The following is a 21,467-nucleotide window of genomic DNA, read 5'->3' as shown; positions in this document are numbered from 1 at the left end:
TGCAAAAAATATAATGTTTAATCAGGTCTTCCACTTGCTTGATAACCATAAAAAAAATTGGATTAATCAAAAATATGTTTCTTAGATGTATTTTGAAGTGCAGTTGTATGGGGTATTTGCACAGAAATTAGCGTATTAGCCACAAGAGACGCCGGTCAGCTCGGCCCCTTTATTGAGAAACTGGTCAGAGTGCCGTCACAGAAGCTTGTTTATAAGATCCTGCAGACGGGGTCACTTGTACCAAATAATTTTATTAATATTAAGAGAGTCAAATCTAAACACTAATGTCTGTAAGTGGCTATATTTTTTTTTTAAAATGTCAGTGCTTGACTTTGAGAAAGTCTGGCAGCTTTTCGCAGACGCATATGTGCTCCTAAGTCTGCAGCGTATGACCTGCTGTTCAGGTTTAATGCGCAGCGTCAACTTGAGTTTTGCTTAATACACTGATCGTTATATTTGTGAGTTCTGTTAATAGTGCCTCCTAGTTTGAGTTCATTTTAAGCAACAAATGCCATTCCCTTGGAAGTCAAACTTCAACCATAAGACCTGGGAACTGTCCTGCATTTTTAGTGCCACAAAAAGAGATGCTCATAGCTGGAAATGAATTTGAACTAAAATTGTCATTTCCTTTCAGCACAAAGTAATGGAAAACATGATGAGGCAAATAAGCCTGTCCTGATCACTGAGTGTTCATCAATGTGCAGCTTGACGTCCACAATGATTGTCCACATTACACAACCAGACACCAACATGTGATATGACATGTCACTGCAGATAATCACAGATGCGTCCTGACTTGAGAGGATCTGATTACATGTCAAACTGGAACCCCACACTCTGATTCTGCCCTCACAGTAAGATTGCTAGTTTGGGTGATGTTAAAGAAGTATATACTTTCTTAAAATTCATTTGACTTAAAATATAGACTTAAGTTGCATTTCATGAAGTTTATTTGGTTAAAATTTGAATGTTTTCTTCTTTCTTTTACTAATACAAAACAATGATCCTTATGTAAAGTTAAATAAATAATATGATAATACCTGATGTCAAACAAATAAAAACTATGTAACATAAAATAGTGTTTGTAAAGTCTAGTTCAGATGTGTTGGAATATCTATGACTTATGTATTGCGCCTTAGTTTGTGTGACTTTATGTTTGATTAAACTTTCTGTTTATTAAATATAAATACATTTTCTAAATAAAATTGCTATTTTTGGGGGGGACTTGTCAGGGAATCTGTATTGAAACTTTGTTTGAAACCATATTTTTTTTCTTTGGGGGGGTATGTTTATAAATGATAGATATCTCAGCTCACAGCAGTTCAACTAAATCATTACAATTTCTATCCTGCCTAAAACACGTAAAACAACAGATAAAATATTGCAAAAACATAACTCAGTAACAAACGTAAATGGACACAAGAGCAGGCACATTATTCTAAACGTTATATGCCTTCACAGTGCACACATGAATCTGATTTATTTTCAAGGGCAATTCCGATGCAGTTTCTGATTTGATCACTAGAGGGCAAGAAATGCCAACATATTAACTGTCACACCTCTACTCCTCATGTCAGACTTTTCACCCACTACAACTCTTCTTTTCATTCATGCTACTAAACAACTCTTCAGAAATTCTCAGTTCACTACTTTAAAAGAAAAAACTGCTTCTAAAATGTGACGGCAATGACCATCTCTTCTATCTTCATGTAAAGATTACATCTTACCTTTCTACTGAGAGAAATCATTTATAAAGATTGAACCAATTTGGGTTGGTTTAAATAAAACATTTTGACATGAGGAATGATTTTAAAGTTGAGAAAATAAAAACTGTTGGCAAATTCATAAATGATGTTTGTGCTAACCTTGAGCAGAGCCAGGGCTACATTGAAGATAATGTTGAGACCCTGGAAAAGAGAGAGGAGAATTGTGTGAGTACAAACATGAACAGAGGTCAAACTATCATCTTCTAAAAGGCTTTGCAAATGTAAAAACATTTAAAGCTTTAGGTACAGCTTGACATTCTGGCAGCTTATGATATATAAAACCGTCTATTACTTCTAAGGACATAATACAAGTTAAACATCAGAAATATGTTTATGCCAAGGAAAGGTAAACTAACAGATATGGATCAGTAGAATCTTCACAGTCTCTGCTGCATCTCACTCTAACTTCATGAAAAGAATGAACTTTCATCTTGCATTGTTGTTGTTTACAAATATATCTACATGAAATGAAATGAAAGCCACACCTTGATATTTTTCCAGGTAAGATGATATCTGTGGTTTTATTGTAAACCATCACAATATCTCATATATATTTATTAATTAAAAAACATATATAATAGTATTTTGAAATTAAAATTGTCTTTGTTCCCAAAAGGGGAAGAACTGTGCCCTTGTAGGGCAAAAAAAGAGAATCAGAAGCTGAGTCTGTAAAGTCTACCTCTCTAACAGCGATTGTTTATTTCTTAGTATAAACAGCAATTGAAAAAAATATGAAATAAAAGTCACATTTTAAGAAAGGGAAGCTTAAGTTTATCATTACTATTGTTTTTTAAAGGTTGCATTTTGGGCCTTTCATGCCTTTAATTAGAGACAGGACAGTGGATAGAGTCAGAACTTGGGGAGAAAGAGACAGAAAGGGGAACGCCATACGAGAAAGGAGCCACAGGCCAGACCCTCACCCAGGCCGCCCGCCCTGAGGACCACAGCCTTCGCACATGGGGTGCACGCACGCACCAACCACAAGGTCAGAAGCGCCCAAAATGTATCATTACTAAAATGAATCTAAATGTAAAGGTTACTGCAGCACAAATGAAACTGAATGGAGATGTCTTTTACTATCGAGAACAACATGAGGTACAGTGAAAGTGGAATGAGTGGAAGGGGGGGGGGGACGGAAAGTGTTCTTTACCTATTTTGTAATTATCAGATGTATGATGCTTCTATATAAATCCCTGATTATAGCATGGAGCAGATTTTTGTGTTAGGAAGTTTTGTTTGTATTCACTTATTTCTGTACATAAAATGGACAAGATGTTTCCCGTCATGTTTTACAGATAAAAAGCTTCTGATTCTGAAATAGAAAGAGAGAAAAATGTAAAGCTGATGTCGGCTCTGCTTTGGAACACCCATCTACTTGGTCTCAGTGACAACCAGTTCACATGGCAACACAGAGCTAAAAATATCTATTAAAAAAAAGAGAGAGAGAGAGAGAGAGAAAAGAGAGGGGGGAGCTCTGCCTTCACAAACCTTTCTCTGTAAGCCTCAAGATGGTGCCACTGTGCTGAGGCCGGATGAAAGGTGTGTATGAGAGAAAGAAAGATCATCTCAAAGTCTATCTGAGCAAGAGATATTCATGCAAGAGAAGAAGAGATCAACATGCAGAAAAGGAGGATGACTAAGACGGTGACAGCTGGGCCTGAAGAGGAGTGGTTCAAGATAACATTGATGAGTGCAAAAATTCTCAGCTTCAAATCAAGCAGATTGAGAATAATGACTGTATAAAGTGAAGAAAAAACATCTAGAGCTCCCCCTACTGTCTGGCTGCAGTACAGGTCATAAGGCATGTCTTCTCCATGTTAACAGTTGGGACATTGGTCAAAATTTAAAACCAAAATGTTTCCCAAAAATGGTTTCTGCCATCAGTTTGATCTTATCATGCCCAGTTTTGTCTAAGTGTTCACTTGTCACAGAAGTTTAGAATGCAACTGTAGAATGCAACTATTGACAGCTCTGTTGATAAATGTGACTTTTGTGGGGCTGTGTTCCACATTAGCAAAGTAGAAGAGAAACAAACACTAACACAGGAGTAATTCAATTTTCTTTAAGTGTCTGCTACAAATCAAGACAAGAATCTGTTCTGCTGTGGACTGTACCAACCTGAGAGATATTCACAGATATAAATGTGTGTTTGGGTTCGTACATCAATACACCAGCTCCACCAGCTGATCTCTCCTATGCAGACTCTATTTCCAAAAATGGCACAACTGATAGTCACATTGTCCATATTTACTGTATATACAGTCAATGACTCAGGCTAAGACCTAGGATTAAGATTTTGCCACTTTTAAGTTAAGGAAAATTTTCTAACTGAAAGGTTATCAATAATCAAGGGACTCACATATGACCTTGAGACTACGTGAATCAGTTTCATTTAAGGACAAAGAAAAGTCCAATAGCTTAAATCACCAAGGGTTAAAAGAAGCAGAGAGGAAACGAGACCAAGAATAATCAAAGGAAACTGTTTAGTAGACTTCTATAAGGAGTGGACTTAGGAAGTGTTAAGAAAAGTCATTATTATAGACGAATGAACTCACAGTGTGTTACCAAAGGCAGAAAGGGAACAAAGGAAACAACAGGAAGAAAGGGAGATGAACAGTGTTGAAAATACAAATAAATAGCAAACAAGAAAAGCTGGCAACGACTGCTACCAATAACAGAATTCTGTATACACAGAGAAAACAGAAAAACATGTGAGAGACTACTGGGTTTATAGACACAAGTTTGTCTTGGAAACATTGGATAAGATCGAGATGAAAAAAGGAAGTTAAAATGTAAAGAATTGTAAGAGAGGTGGGTAAAGGCATAAAGAGTACACAAGGAAAGAGAAACATGACAGAAAAGGAAATGATGAATATGTAGGAGAAGATGATTGAGACAGCAAACAAGAGGACGACCAACAGGGAGCTGTACAGGAGATGAGATTTCTGGTTATACAAGCAGATTCTTATCATCCAGCTCATTGGAGAAGAAAAACCTGCAAAACTTTTAATTGTTCTGCCTGAGGCCAATAGGAGGACAGAAAGAGGGAGGGTGATAGAGGAATGGAGGGGAAAGATGAAGAGAAAACAAATAGGACATTTAACTTTTGATGTATTAACCTTTCAGAACAACACAAGTTTAAAAAATAAATTAAATAACACCTAGGATATTTTTCACCTCTCCCTAGGTTTCTTCCTATATGTGGTATATTATATGTTACTATTATATTTCTTTTGAAAAATAGTCAATTTGTCTAATTTCTGCTCTTCTCGACTAAAATTGTCTCTGAATAACTCTGAGTTGTTTGGGGAATGCCTTTCTTCATAGGTCCACGTTGGATGTGGTGTCCCTCAAAGCTTTGTTCTTGGCCCTCTTTTCCTTTGAGTTGGTGTGCTCCAAACACCATGTTTATTGTCCATAAAAACACAGCTTTATGTTTGATCTCGAGATAAAAGCCTCAGCTAAACATTCCCAGTGCACTCTAATTACCCATATGGCTTCATCAGGTGTGTCTGGCAACTCTAACTGCCACCTGATCAGACTCTCAAGGTCGTAATGATCAGCTAAAAGCTTTATTCCTCATTTCATGCCAGTTTTAAAATCATTCAACTGCAGATCAGACCTTCAAAGCCAAAACAGGACATATTGACAACATTGGGAAGATATTGGTACAAAGTTACTGTACAATTAAACCCACTCCCCTCCTTTAATTTTTCTATTTCCCCTTTTCCTTTCATGTACCCTTCCTCCAACCTTTGATGTTTCCATCCTGTCTCCTGACTTCCTGGTGATCTGCACAATTCATTTTCTACCTTTCTTCTGACACCCTTTCTACCTCGAATATAGTCCTCTTATCTTTCTAGAGGAACTCTCCCCTCATTGTACCCTAGAAAATGTAGAACACATCACCCTCCAAGTATGAATTAGTGCAGCGACTCAGGTTTTACCTCGCAGAGCAGAAGGTCAGTGATATGGAAAACCATGCAAAGGGGGAACTTGGCAGTGAAGAGGGTGAGGAACCACTGGGAGGCGTACATGTGTGCCTCCAGGTTCAGTTCCTGAAAGTGGGACCACAGGTCTGGAAGCTGTTCCTGCAGGAGCAGACAGAAGAGGAGGAGGAGAAACATTAAAGATAAATCAGCACTTACAAGTCCTTAAAAGATTTTGTTCCACTTGTCATTTCAAATTCAAAATTACTTTGTTTGAGTCATACTTTATTAAATCATGCAGTTCCATTGAGATGATAATCTCTTTGAAGAAAAAAGAAGAACAAAATTCAGTACAACATCCCAGTTGTCAGACAGTCGGATACATATCCAGTATTATACATCAAACACAGACCAGTAAGTGCAAAACTGGGAAATTTGATATCTTCTTAAACAAAGCACGTACATTTACAAAGTGGTTATGAGAAGATGAGTGGAATGAAGAGTCTACCTTTTGAATATGAATTTGTTTCATATACTGACAATCTTCATTCACTTTATTTTTCCCTTTAGATGATCTGCCTTTACGTTCATTTTTTGTCCAACAAGATCGAGCACATGATAAAAGAAGATCTCTGTAGCTTTCAGGCTGAAAAGTCTGCATGTATGTCGTAGCGTCCATGTGTGTAGATGGAATCAAGGATTCAGTTAGGCAGATAGTGATCCACTCTGGCAGCTCAACACTTAACATGCCACATGACACCTAACTTTATCAGATAGTGATCTACCCCCTGTACGCTAATAATTATCAGTCAATGCTAACATCCTTAAAGCTAGCGTATTTGGTCGATGCTAACTGGGTTGATCTTGATGCTGACAGACGACAGCCTGCAGGAGGACAGGGCCCAATTAAACTCTAATCAATGAGTGGATTCAGGCAGTTACAACCAAGTGGAGTGCGGCTTTACCAGCCCCTTGTTCATCAGTGTCCAGTATCCTGCTAAGCTAATAGAGACAATAATATCTCCTATAACTTAAACACATACAGAATTCATTCTTATTTTATTGTTTTATATGTGTCATCAGATGTTGTAATCACTGTTACTGTTAACACTGTGTCTGGAATAAAGACAAAGTAAAGTCATACACAGTAAAATAACAAGATAAAAAAGATCAGTGAACAAACTGCAGTGACAGACAAACATAAAATGTTGAAGGTCCAAGGCTGTTAAGGTAAAAACTTAGATGTAGACATTAGATATGACTCCCAGTCTGCATCAAAGCAAACAACATCCAATCATTGAGCTTTTCTGCTATTCTGTGCGCTGCTGAAGCTGCTGAAGAGTTTATAATTCTGGGTCCAAGTTGGACTAACTCTCTGCAACTACGTTTCAATGTAACACCTCTACATCTTCAAATGGCAACATCTGCAGAGGCATGAAGTACTTGTAACCTGCTGCAATGCCAAGTGGTAGAAACATGACTTTATCCAGTTCCATATTTGTTTCTAATCACAATAGTAGAGGGCACTGTTTAAAAAAAAGAAGAAATCTGCATATCTAAAAGCTTTCTCGATCAGCCCCTCCTCCACATAGTCCGCTTGATTTCATCTGTGTCTTCATCGATCCGGTCAGGGCCGTCTTCTCAGCATTACAGTATGTTGTCCCCAGTTATGTAATAAGTACATTCATTGTAATTTTAAGTATTATAAACGATCGCATCACTAACCTGCATCAGCCTCTCCAGCTGGTAGAACTTGCAGTGAAGATCCTCAAAGTTGTTTTTGTAGAGAGCTCGAAGGCCGTACTCATACATGATCTTCACCAACACACAGAAGGCCTGTTCCTCAGGCATCTGAAACCACATGGGGAAAAAAAAACACAAATCACAACTATAAATGGGAAAGTATTGAATAAAAGCAGCATATTCTTAGATTACAGTCAGGTTATCTGACAGAACAGAAAATGACAAATACCATTTGATGATTTTTACTGAAGCTGCATAAAACTAAGTGAGTAGATAATTAGCTGAAGCTAATTCAACAGATTCATGAGCTAGACAGACGTATGGGGAAAAAGCAAATGCATCGCTAAACAGACAAAATGTGATTAAATTGTAGAAATAAGAATTGTGGTTGGTGGCTTTTACAGCTCGGCCTCTCCATGTAAGATGCAATTTGCCCATCTTATGCTGTATACTCTGTTAAGAATGGAGACCTGTCTACAAGACAAATAATACTGTATACAGAACACCTGTATATTATCAATAACAAATATTGCCTCTTTCCTCTGATTTTTTGAATGTCAAATTGTTTGGTAATATCATTTGAATTGTGGTTATTTCTTTGCAGTTGTTTGGGTTTAAAAAAAGCTAATACACTCTTTACAAACACCATCTTAAACTCCAGTAAACAGACTGATAATTGATTATCTGCTGCCCACAAATGAAACCAGAAACCCTTGTTTGGAACGCTGTATGACATTTGTGGTTAAAGCGCATTTTAAGACAAGGAACAGATTCATCTTTAATGTCTATCTGCCTCTTTAGCCACATCAGTCACTGTGATGCTATAGCAATAGGATCACTTATTCATTTGCAAAGTTTTTCTTAACTCGATCTGTTGGCTTCTCATGGCGACGGAGAAGAAGGCACGTTTGACATTTTGATTTAAGATTACTGGAAAAAGACCCAAGGACAAAGGAAAGAAGTAAAGTTGTAGATAACATGTAATGTCATACTTCGTTTGAATTTGCAAGTGTGAGTAAAGTAAACGTTATGTAAGTTCTTCATTGACTCTGTGTGTTTCAGTATGTGTGCTGCTTGGATAAATGAATATAACTGACATAAAAGAAGCTTTAAACTGTGTGTTTGTTCAGATTTATTTCTCCTTGCTCTCTCTGGCTTACACAAGCGCACACTCTCATAGACACTGAGGTGATATTTAATCAGACTGACAGTGTGTGTTTGGGGCTGAATGGGCTCCTGCAGGTAAACCCGGACTCCTATTAATATTCCTGACATCTCCTTCATGACCTCTCCTTTTCTTCCTCTTCTATAACCTGTCGACCTCCCCCTGTATAACTCTCGATTTCTTTTACTGCAGTTCCCTTTATCCCCCTCGTCCTCCCTCCCCTCTCCTCCTCGCCTTAAAAGCAACCTCCTCAATAACTTCCTCCCCTGTTCTCTCCATTAAACTCCTGTCTGCTCTCCTCCTTACCTCATCCTGATGTATCTTCTCTATACTCATCCACGGTTCCCTTCAATGACTCTCCCGCCATTTCTCCTAAGCCCCTCTCCTCCGCACACTCCTCTTCTCCTTCCCCTTCTCTAGCCTTCCTCTTCATCCTTTGCTGCCCTTGTGTTTTGGACTTCAACCAAAAATCCACTGCTCTCTCTTTCCCCTCCATGAATTTTAAATCTTTCTGAAATAAAACTTCAGCTATGTTCATATGCGGATAAATTCATACACACTTTGAACAAAAGAGGAATAAGTTAATGATTGTAATGGGAAAAAATGTGGAGGCAGCAAGAGTTGTTAAGAGTTGTGTATTTATCAGTGACCTTGAAACCAAACTGTGATTGAGTGTCTTGCCCACCTCTTTCCCGCTCCTCGTTTTTTCAGCTATGATTCTGTCTTGTGCTTTCAGCTCCCTCTATTCATCTGCAGCATTCTGCTATAAACTGCGTTCACTTCAGCAGTCAGCAACTTTCTCTTTAGCAACAGCTTTTCTTCCTCTCACAATGTCTCTCTAAGCAGCCTCATTTAGTCTTGCATTGTCTAGGTTCAGCTTTTATTACACCTAGCACATGCGAAACAGTCTTTGTTTCTGTAGAAACAGAGTGACAGTGCAGCCAAACAAAGCCAACATATTTTTTTTTTTTACCAAAGTGTAAACTCTTTAAAAAAAAAAAAAAAACTTTAGAAAGCCCTCGCCCACAGTCTTTAGTCAAATCAAGGTAACATCCTTTCAGAAAGAGACTTATTGAAATATGATGATTGTTCACATTGTGTCATCTATGCACTGATTATGCTAAACATGAAAGGCCATAGTTTGTGTGTGTGTGTTGTGCTGTTTGTGTTTTGTTCCACCCAGGTTGGTTTGCATGTATGTTTGTATCTGTGTGTGTGTGTGTGTGTGTGTGTGTGTGTGTGTGTGTGTGTGTGTGTGTGTGTGTGTGTGTGTGTATGACCATGAAACTCCAGGCTCAGTGATGGATAGAAAAGAAGTTAACTCACGTGCAGCAGGAGAACCGCAGCGAGGAATGACTGACCCTGACAATAACCGATTTCCTCATCGTAGACGGAGTAAGCCTGTAAGAGGGAAGCAGAAGCAAACACAGGAAAATAATCAGCAAGAAATCAGAGTTTAGAAATGAATGCCTCAATCTACCTCAGAATGTCCCAGTACTACAGGAAACTGCAGTATAATAGGGATATAAAACCTTTATAAAAGAACATACACAAACATCGAGGCCAAAGAATTTCACTGGTGAGGAATTGATTTGAATAATTTGTGGAGCAGAATGTGTCGTAATCTTTTGGTTTCTTGGTGCAGCGAAGTTGTTCTTTAAAATACTGCAAGACTCAATAAGACTGAACAAAAAACGGGGAGGCTGAGGGTCTCTATAAAGGTTCATAGAGCCAAAAAAAGATGGTAATGATTCTCAGCAGATTCCTGCGTACCTTTTCAATTCATTCAACATTTTTCCTTATTAGATAGATTTGAATCACAGCTCCTTTGAAATCAGATATCAAGGCAGCCTCATGCCAGGTGTAGGGAGCCTTTTTCTGATACCCAGATTAAAGCCTAGTGGATTTCTTTATTAATTTAAAATACAGTCAAATCATAACACACTACTTATCCCCACTGTAGACGTAATTTATGTGAGGCGGGGTGGTGACCGTCTTATGTAATAACCCTCAGCGGTTCAGTCGTCAGTGTGTGGAACACTGAGAGTAACCTTCAGATGACCGTCCAGGAGCTGCTCTGTTTAAAGAACGGGTGGTAGTTGACACATCCCACCAATCATGCTAATGAGCAAACAGGAAGGCTTTTCCACAGTGTAAACAAGGATCCACAGAGAGGCAGACATGTCTAAAACAATTTGTCCTACACTTAAGTATTCTTTAGGTGGGGGGAAAAGGGAGAGACAACAACACACAACCTCAACTCTCAACCTGCCAATATACGCGCAAGTACAGAAGAAACATACATGAACAGCACTTTGGTTCTTAAGGAAGACATTCTCCAATCATCCTGCAAAAAGCATTCAGTGTTTCACAGCAAGTGGATTGTGATGGTCTGTGGAGGAAAATTGAACACATTTATCTACTTAGATTCATATAAATACAATGTGTTTAGTTTTAGCTTGTACCCGGAGCTTTTTGAAATCATTAAGCTGGTTATGGTTAAAGATCTGCCACAAAGATACCATGGATGAGTATTCTCTTTTTGACAGACACAGCAGTCAAACCTCTATGTAATGCAGCTGAAAGAGTCTCTCCCTCTCCTTGAAACATTAGTGTGGACATCCAGAACTCCGCTGCTAATTTGGGGGTTTGATGTGGGGGTAATAGAGAAGTCTTGTGGAGCTGTCTGAAGCGTGATCTGCAAGCTGACATGTTTGATGGAGTGTGGCATTCACATGCCCCCGACTCATCTGGGAGAAGAGCATGCTGACAGATGGACGGGGGATGTCCTGGTGGGAGAAGTCTAAATTTGTTAGACTAGAGAGATTATAAAAGGCTCAGAGGGAAGGATAGGTACAATTCAATGTCTAAATTCTCATAAGTAATAGGCTGTCTTTATTTTATTTTTTACATGTGTAAAGGTTAGAAAAACTTTCGAGGCAGTTCAAATGTATTAATTCATGTGAAAAAAACATACTTATATATAGGTCATAGGTTGGTTGAGCAACACAATCAATGATCATCTGTTCTGTAAATGAGTCTCTGAGGGAGACAAGTTAAAAAGATGTGGGAAGTTACTGAGAGGAATATTTTGTTGATGGTAAAAGAAAACTACGGCAAAATGATCCCTGCAAATTATTGGAAAGCTTTTTGATATTAGTGTTACATTTTTCTTTTCCAATATTGTTAAATAGCCAAAACATTTATTTTTTAACGCCTGCTTTATTCTAACTCCTTTTTGATTTGCGACTGCCCCTCCTCACTTACTTGTAGCATTATTATTGTTTAAGTGCAGCTACGCCATTTTGTCTTGTGTGAAGAGTGAATTTAGCTTCCTGGTATATACACCACAGTGTTTCCCACGTTTTAAAGTTCTCTTTGATATTCATTATCACATCAGGTGAGGTATGAGGAGGCTTATTGATGATGACAGGTATCGTAACAATCATCCTAAACTAGGAGTGCATCATTGGCAGAAAGCAGCTGCAGAACATTATTGAAAAGCTTCATTTTGACATGAACGTTGCAACTCAATAGGTGCATTTACATTAGGGACGTACGGACAGCGGACCCCTCTCTCTCTGTCTCTCTCTGTGTCTGATGCTGATGTGAATCTACTCTTGTTTTTGCTGCATTTCGTCTTGATAACAAGCCTCCCGAGGCTCACCTGTTGTGATTACAGAGTCCCAAGGGAAACTTTAAAACAGGAGTTTTGTTGTGTTGCACCGAGCATCCGAAGACGCAGTTGAGGGAAAAAAAAGAAAAAAAAAGAAGCCATTTGCCAACATGAACCCAAAGTTTGCAAATCAGTGCGCACAAGTTTCCAATATGTTGCGGTCCAGATATTATTGTTGGCGGACAAGTCTTGGCCTGGGAGCCGCCAGTCGCTGACCCCTTGGATAGGCCTTGTGTCCACCAAGGTTTTTTTTTTCTTTTCGCGCTTTTAAACCTCAATTTCAGCACTTCTCACCAGTGCTTACTGTTACTAGTGTTACCAAAGTTTTCTTGCGGCACTTGATAGGGAGTGATTTTTAAATGACCTATTTTAAATTGCTCTGTAGGCTTAATATTTTCTTTTGTTCAAGGATTTTTTTTATAAAGGAAAGGTAAAACAATTTTGAGGAATTGTGTCCTGGCATTAACAGCTGCTCAAAAATCTGGACGGGATCAAATGCAGCAAAGATCTGCAGTTTTGGAATAGGTCACACTGTGGTTCATGCATAACACTTTCACTACCGTGCGAGCAGAGAATCCAGATCAGAGGATTATTTTTATCCACTACAGAATGAGATGATGCAACATGTAATCACAATTATAAAGTGTGATTCTTAAGACTTTGCAGCTCAGTTTTTATGGTAATACAATTCTCTGACAAACAAAAGTTAGTTCCTTGCTGTAATGGATAAAAGGTCAGTGTCAGCTTCAGATAAGGAAGATAGTGGTGAAACATGTCCCTGTCGGTACTGATTTTAAGGAGAAACACAATTCTCGTCACCAGGATTTGAACTAATGTCATAAATAATTTGTGCAGTAAAGCACTCAGTGATATTCCACATTAACCTGTTGGATGTGCCACTATGTTTCCAGTAGATATTCTTTACTCCATTTATCTGAGACTCACAGGTTTTGAACACTAACTGGGAGAATAATGCTCACTGTCACTGTGCCCTTGAGTGAAGCAGTTAACCCCTGACTGTTTCTTGCAGACCTTCTGAGTGACCACAGGTAAGATGTGTGAGGTCGCAGAGGTTAGCTCGATGTGTGACAGAGTGAAACATTAAGAGAATAAATCAGTTTAGCGCTCTCTGAAAGAGAGCACAGAGCACGGCTGACCTTCCCCAGAGAATAAAAAAGGTTAGAAAATAAAGGACTCCAGGTCTACTGCTGCGTGAAAATGAATACAAACTTTGTCCTGGATCCTCTGTGCCTGTAACCCACTCATGCCTCAAGATCCAGCCAACCTTATCAGCAGCAAATCTACATGGATTTGCATACAAATGAAGGCGGGCTCGACACTGACCTAGTTGGGCCCGGGCTGAATGCTAACCCTTTCTGACAGGTTCTCCCACAGCGCTGACCGGCCGTAAATCGGCTGTGCCTGTAAACTACAAAGAAGCAACAGTTCTACTCCAAAGATTATGGTCTTTTGAATACATTAAATACTCCTTCTTTGATTTTGCTCTTATTTTATGCTCTTTGTATCATTTATCTGTGAGGCTAAAAGGTTGTGTCTGGGGGGCACCGGTAGCGTAGTGGTTGGTGCGTGTGACCCATGTACAGAGGCTACGGTCCTCCAAGCAGGCAGCCCGGGTTCAAATCTGACCTGTGGCTCAGCATGTACATGTAGATGATTTAGATTGTTTCCAAGCTTGTTAAACTGTCAGTTTGTTTTTAGTTTTGTTTAAAATAATTAATAATTTATTTTCCATCTGTGATAAAGCTGTGAGATTAAGCGTAGCTTGAGCAAAGAAGGACTTGTCATAAGACGCTGAAGTGGTTGGTTTCACAGCTGCAGTGAAGCCGAGAGCAGGACAATGACAGAGATTAAGACCGGCTTTCATTCTTTACTGTAGTGCTGACCTTGGCTTTTGTTTGAATAAAATGTACCGTGTGTCTTCACAGATAATTACCTCAGGGTGTGAGTCCACTGGGACCCTCTCTTCATAGAACGTACTTTCCTCTTTCGTTTCAATACAAAAGGAGCCACTGCTGCATGTTTTTATGTGACCAGGATTATGGCTGACCCACTAAAGGTCAGAGAGAAAGACTGCGCAATAGGAGTGGAAGATTTTATTGATGGCAAAGTGTTTTATACACAAAGGCTGTATTTGATGTTACATTGTTGAACCATGGGGGCTTCTCTTGTCGGGCCACAATTAAATGAGGTCAAGATGAAACAATGACTGTATGTGTAGTCTATTTTTCTAAATCACTACTAATACTGGTGTATTGATAGTAGATGGGAGTTTGTTTCAACTGATACTATGTAGCATCACTTTTCAAAAATAGTCTCTAATGTACTATGGGAGGTAGAGCCTTCAGCTGTCAAGCCACTCTCCATAGGAACCATCTACCAATCAGGATCTGGGAGGCAGACACCCTCTCTACTTTTAAGAGGAGCCTTTTTTTTAAGCTTATAGTAAGGAATAGCTCCGGTTTGGACCAGCTCCTCGTTATGCTGCTATAGGCTTAGACTGCCAGCGAACCTGGTACATTGACCTCCTGTCTCTCCCTCTCTTTCTCTCTCTCTCTCTATATGCATTCACTCCATATTACTGCATGTCACTATCTGTAATTCTACATGTACTACTAAGTTAATAACCATATATCATCACAACACATATTTGTACCCTTGTTAATGACATTGTAGCTATAAATCTATCATATTCATTGTTGTTGTTGTTGCTCCGTTTGTCTCTATCCTTCTCTTTCTTTCTGCATCTCCCTCTATCACACTCTCTAACCCCAACACAGTTTGGGCAGATGGATGTTCAGCATGAATCTGGTTCTGCTCGAGGTTTCTGCCTCTTAAAAGGCAGGTTTGCCTTGCCACTGTAACTTTGCTATATGTTGCTTAGTGCTCTGCTCATGTGTTGGGTCTTTGTAAATAATATAACATTGAGTGAGGTCTTTTACCTCCTCTTTTTTAAAGTTTCTTGAGATAACATTTGTTGTGAATTAGCACCTTATAAATAAAGATTGATTCAAATCAATTTTGTTTTTTTCCAGAATAAACAGTGGAAATTTCCTCTATAATTATTATTTTAGATTTATTTTTTGGCTTTGGCCTTTAAAAAACAAAATAGGACAGCAGATAGAGTAGGAGAGAGAGTGGGGAAAGAAGCGGGAAAGGAGCTCCAGGTCAGGTTTGAAGCCTGGCTGCTCGCTTGGAGAGGACTACAGCCTCTGTACATGGGGCGCGACCTAACCACGTGGCCTTCAGCACCCTATTCTATAATTTACTCATCTAAAAAAATGTAATGTGCCACATTTGATGTGCAATTTTGTTGAGATATTGCCCTTAGCATTGTTTCCAATCATAAATGTGGCTACCATCACTACCAACAGCCAAAAATAATAAATAGCAATACAAAGAAAAATAATGGGTTTTTTTTGTACAGAGAGAAATTCCACAAGCTACTATGAGCTTAAGAATTTCACAAAGACATTCAATCAAGATCAGCCTGAGAGTGCAAAGCATGCCAAATCAGTTATTATTGAAACTAAAATTATCTAAAATGATCATTTAGTCCAAACATCCAACAAGTACAACAAAGCATGCAGCCTTCTGCAACTGAGAAGTTACGAACATAGAAGGTGTCTGAATATCAGATTTTGAGCAGGAAATTCACTAGAGCGAAATCTGCCACCTACTGAACAGTCACCATGTTTTTATTTTAGAAAATTGGAAGACCAGATCAATGACTGTCCTCTGAGAGGTGTGTATGTCCGGGATGTCTTGTGCAAGGGATTGTAATGATTGCTCAGTGAAGGCGTGCACTGTCCATTATATATCACAGAGCCAAGTTAAAATGCCAAGAAAATTCCCACTGAGCCATGCCAGACCAAGAAATGCTAACGCTTCAAAGGAAAAGGCACACATTTGACATGGTCTAGGACACATTTCTGTGTTAGCTTCTCATCTCAAACACTTTATGAAAAGATTCATAGACATGATGAGATTGTGTGTGTTGAGGTTTGTTGTGAACAGAACAGCCAACTCTGTCACTACATGTTAACCCTTTCAAATCATTAATGTTACATCCCAGGCTTACCTTGCAGATCTTGTACAGTGAATCCTGTCCGTCTCCGTCTGAGTCCTTGAAGTAGTCATGTGCAGGGAAGGTGCGGTGAATGTCCCGAGTGATCACGCCTTCCTGAGCCGAGTCCTGCAACACAAACGGATTGCAAACTTTGTATTATTGAGCACATTAAAAACAAAAGGAGTTGACTATACAGCCAAAACAGGCAGTATACATAGTGTATACACAGTTTGAGGAAAAATGCATTATAAGTCTGTGACATCCTGCCCTGTCTGTAGTTGTTTGTTTGGCTTCCTGGCTTGTCAGACAGTAGGCTGAGTCAGGAAAGCCATTAGTCCAACTGGGTACACCTGAGTCCATCAGGACTCTGCTTATGGCTTCCACTCTAACTTATCTCTCTCCTCTCTTTCTCCCAGGCCTCCACCAACTGGTTTGCTTTTGTTTGCACTCTACAACACTACACTCATCCATACACTGCATTCATGACTGATTTACATAATTATCATTGTTTTAACTTTAGTTTAATAATAAATTAACTTCCTTTCAACCTTGTTTCATGTGTGATACCCTTCCTTTGTCACTTACTTTGAGCCAGTTTGTGACAAAGTCAAATACACATACTGAACTGAAATAAATTATCAAAGCTAATAAGTGTAATGATCAAATCAGAAAAAGAGTAATAAATTAGTACAAGGCATCAAATAAAAAACAACAACAATAGAGTCAAAAACAAGAGGAAGCACATCAGAAGCATGACACCGAATGAAAAGCAACATAACCAAAGTCAGATTGAGTGTGTTACATTTTGATTTCATGTTGATTGTTAAAGGACGCAGACATTTGAATAAAGCCTATGTACATTCATATTTGCATATACCGTATATGTTTTACGGTCTTTAACTCTCTGAGCTTTTGTACAGTCCATAGCTTATTTCTTGAACAATCTGCGCTTCATATTTATCCTATTCTTCATGAACATGCACTTGGTAGATAGCTGTATTTTGGATACTTTTTGCTTTATATCTTATTTACATTCCTTCATTAATTCATATTTCTGTCTATATTTCTATATTTATACTGCTATATTGTGTGTAAGAGCAACTGTAAAAACCACATTTCCCCCTAACGTATTTCTGATTCTGATAGACTCTAAAGACATTCACTAGATGACGGGAACAACGGGAGACTTTGTTGACTCACAACGCAAGATTTCTTACATCTCTCTGATGTTTTGTAGCTTTTCTCTGTTTGTAAGTGTTTGAACACAGCAGAAAAATGGGCAATGTATTGTGTTCGAATGAGCACCCAGCTTGTGCACAAAGCAGAGACACACTGCTATGTCATTGTGTTTGTTTGTATCATTGCTTTTCCCCATTCCTCCTGCAAAAGAACTCCCAAGGCCTCAGATGTAGCCTGTGCTGTCTAATCCACAGTGTCCACACATAAACATGACTACTCGTTTTCCTGCGGGCGTCTCACTTGCAAACACACATAGTGTATGTATGCAATCTTCTATTTCACCCTCTATTTCTCTCTCGCACACAAACAGCGTGCCAGTATTAGACACACACACACACACACACCATCATGCTCACAGTGCAAACATGGGCGGAGAGAAGACTGGCAGCACAGCAGTTCTCCAACAGTTCTCTGTAAGCTGCAGATAAACCAACACTGAGCCTGATGGGCCTTGCATGCGTTTGTGTATATCAGAGTGGAAATGGGAGAGTTAGAGGGAAAACATTTTTTTTCCCTCTCTCCCCTCTCAAACCCTTGTTTTCTGACAGGACACATAAAAGGAAGGAATTTACATCAGGAGGGTCATACAGAGGGGAGATAGTTGTGGAAAACAAGGACTATTGTGGTGTGTCTATAAATGGAAAGATCATCGTAAAGGCAATCCCTTATTACTACCTTGTAGTTGTGTAGAGAAACTCCTCCATCCTAATTGAGTAACACCAATCAGTGTTGAAAAGAGGAATTTCAAAGCTTATATTTTAGACATAAAAAATTCAGCAAGCAGCTTCACGGGAGATTTGCTTATACAACCATGGTAGACCTTTTTTTTTTCCATCATAAATTCTATTAGCATGGTTGCTTATATTGCACTTGAAGAATTTTTTTTTTCTTTTCGTGGCGTCCCTGTGGCAGACAGCTATCACCATCTTAATGTGAAATCACATGGCTCTACTCTGGCCAGAGACCTGGTTCTCTCATGTTTCCTATCTACTATCACTGAGAGACGACAAACAAACATGATCATTACAGATAAGAAAACACATCTTTTCCTTTGATAAGTGCTTTATAAAATGAAGTACATCTCTAGTGATGGCCAATAGCCCTTAAAGACGAAGACAAGTCAGACTTTGTACCACAAATGACTTTATATGCAGATTATATAAACATATCTCAAATATAGTATGTAAACTTTGTTTGTTTTTTCCTTTAATTATTTGTTGAGTGTTCCGAATAAAAAAAAAAAGCTTATGACAGGATGTCAGAGAATATTGATGTTATTAATACTGTCTCACCATCCTTTATTATCAAACTCTTTTAAATAAAGAAGTCTGAAAATGTATGGTATAATAAGAAATGATCACAAACGAACAATCAAAAAGAATGTACATACTGCATTTAAGACACACACACACACACACACACACACACACACACACACACACACACACACACACACACACACACACACACACACACACACACACACACACACACACACACACACACACACACACACACACACACACACACACACACACACACACACAAAAGGGTTAGTCTCGAGCTGCTGGTAAAATGGCGTGTAATGGGATTTGTGGTGTGGAGGTGGTGTGTGTGTGTTGTTCTGTGTATTATGTGTTGGAAATTGAACTCAACAGTTTTTACATTGTGTTCCTTCTGCTGCACAAAAACGATGCCACTCTTCATGAATGAATTAAGCGCTGTGTGAGACGATCTTTCTCATGTGCCTGTGGTATTCTAAACCTGACAGTAAAACTAATTGGAAAATTAACATAAGATATATTATTGGAATTCCAAATGTTGTTGAATCATTTAAAAATAGCATATATCTGTGTGTGCTGGCAATTATGATCAGTTATTTTCACATGGTAGCCGATATGAACTTGAACTGTTTTACATTTTAAAGATAAAAATACTTATTCAATCAACAAGTCCGTTAGAAGACATTCTACACATGTTTCACAACATTTCTTTGTGTCATGCGTTTCATTACTGAGGATCTGTGGATCTCTTCACTTGATAAACCTGCACAGCTTTAACTTTCACATTATCATACATTTTGTTAACCAAAAGATTGATTTTCCTTTTCAAGAAAATGACTGGCAGTTCCAGTGGCATTATACCTAGTTGCATTATACCAACACAATAAAATAGTAGTGATGGACACCCCACACTCTTTCTTACAAACTATTTTTATCTTCTAAAAAAAACATGATAGTCAAAGTGAAACCCAGTGTGAACGACTGCATTTTTTCTTCTTCATTTACAAGAGAACAAAATGTATAGAACAAGCACACAAAGAGCAGTTTAATTAATTTCTCAGCATGTTAAAACATTGCTTTAAAAATGATTATGAATGAACTGATGATAAGTGTATTACTTTTTTATAGTCCATCAATCAAAAACCCATTAAAGACACTGTAATTACCATGGAAACATCAGCAAAGACCTGGAAGAATCTGTTTGACACTGAAAGTTGTAAACACTCTGATTTAATAAACCATGCATGTCTCTACTAATTAACAGCCTCATTACTCAAAAAAACAGATAAAAAAAAAAAGGAAGTAGAGGACGTCCTCTACTCTGCTTAATCTCCCTCCTTACTTCTTCAGTTGACTTTTAAATTATTTTTTTTTCTCTTTATATCTCACTTTATTTCTCTTCCTGCTTATGTTTTCCTTTGACTACTTCCATACCTCCTCACCCACCCCCCTTTTTCTTCTTCATCTCTCTGCTGCAACATGTCTCTTATTTCATTCTCTAAGGTGTTAGGTAATTATTAGATATCCTCAATCATCTGTTTCCTTTCCCCTTCCCTCTCCTTCCATCTTCTCCTGACACCTCTATGTGTATGCTCCTAAATATTTAGCCCTATTCACACTACTAAAGGTGCAATATTTACACCTTTGTGAATTCTCGCTTTCACTATAAATGGGATGGAGATGTAATGGGAGACAAAGTGAGCCTACCTCTGTATCGCTATCGGAGTTTTGTTTTTTTTAACAGAGGTGTAACAGGGCGAGACAGGATCGGCAGAGCTAGTGCAAGAACAGCGCTGTGTGTGTGCATGTCTGAGTGAGTGTGTGTGTGCAGCTCCTGCTGTACATGCTGCCCATTATATCCTCCTGTGCACATTTCATTTGTGTATGATTATGATTGACCCTATCACTTACAGAACATACTCCTACCCGACTGTTTATAAAACACAAATACATCCACAGCCTGTATTTAAAGTAAATTAAGTAAATCACCTTCCTACATCAAATAAACAATTGCTAATCGGTCTCATATTGTATTAGGATATTATCTGTTTTTTTCACGTATGACAATGTTTGCTCTTAAATGCACCTTCCTCTGTTTATCTTTATGTATGCTTTATGACTTTCCACACCCTTTCTTCTTCTCGTGTAACGCTCACTGCAGGCACTTTTGACATTTTAAACAAATCACACAATGCAGTACTACAACAAAAGTCTGGGACATCAATATTACACCATTGTGGAATCAACATTAAGGTTCAAAGATGTTATGAGGGCACTATTGCAGAATTGCAATCTGGAAACAGCTTTTGCCTCATCATTGTTCAGTTTCAGTGCAAACAGAAAAGTTGTCTCACTCTCACAGGTGAGCTTACACTTTTTGCCTAATATATATTTTTTACAACAATGTGCTCTATCTGCTATGAATCGGACAACATTTTGGTTGTTATCTGTAACACAAAAAGGTTATTAGGAGTCCTGCTAAACTGAGAGAAAACGTACATACTGTACACACACAGATAAATGTGTGACATATTTTACATTAAAAGGAAATGGACATCCATCCATCCAACCATCCATCC

General features: G+C 38.5%; 1 protein-coding gene across 2 annotated transcripts in view; it reads right to left on the bottom strand.

Moving 5' to 3' along the window:
• The window catches only part of rabgap1l (RAB GTPase activating protein 1-like), a 109,161-nt gene that overhangs the window by 26,250 nt on the left and 61,444 nt on the right, over positions 1-21,467 (bottom strand). For both annotated transcript variants that reach the window (XM_020656132.3, XM_020656140.3), the window contains exons 14-18: positions 16,379-16,492; positions 9,930-10,004; positions 7,421-7,546; positions 5,714-5,857; positions 1,866-1,907 (exon numbers count right to left, since the gene is read on the bottom strand). In XM_020656132.3, coding sequence (XP_020511788.1) covers positions 1,866-1,907; positions 5,714-5,857; positions 7,421-7,546; positions 9,930-10,004; positions 16,379-16,492 — 501 coding nt within the window. The remainder of the gene's footprint in view (positions 1-1,865; positions 1,908-5,713; positions 5,858-7,420; positions 7,547-9,929; positions 10,005-16,378; positions 16,493-21,467) is intronic.

The sequence above is a fragment of the Labrus bergylta genome, chromosome 6 (assembly GCF_963930695.1).
Source record: "Labrus bergylta chromosome 6, fLabBer1.1, whole genome shotgun sequence".
Taxonomy (NCBI): Eukaryota; Metazoa; Chordata; class Actinopteri; order Labriformes; family Labridae; genus Labrus; species Labrus bergylta.
Note: the sequence above shows the minus strand (reverse complement) of the source record. Positions and strands in the feature narration are given on the sequence as shown.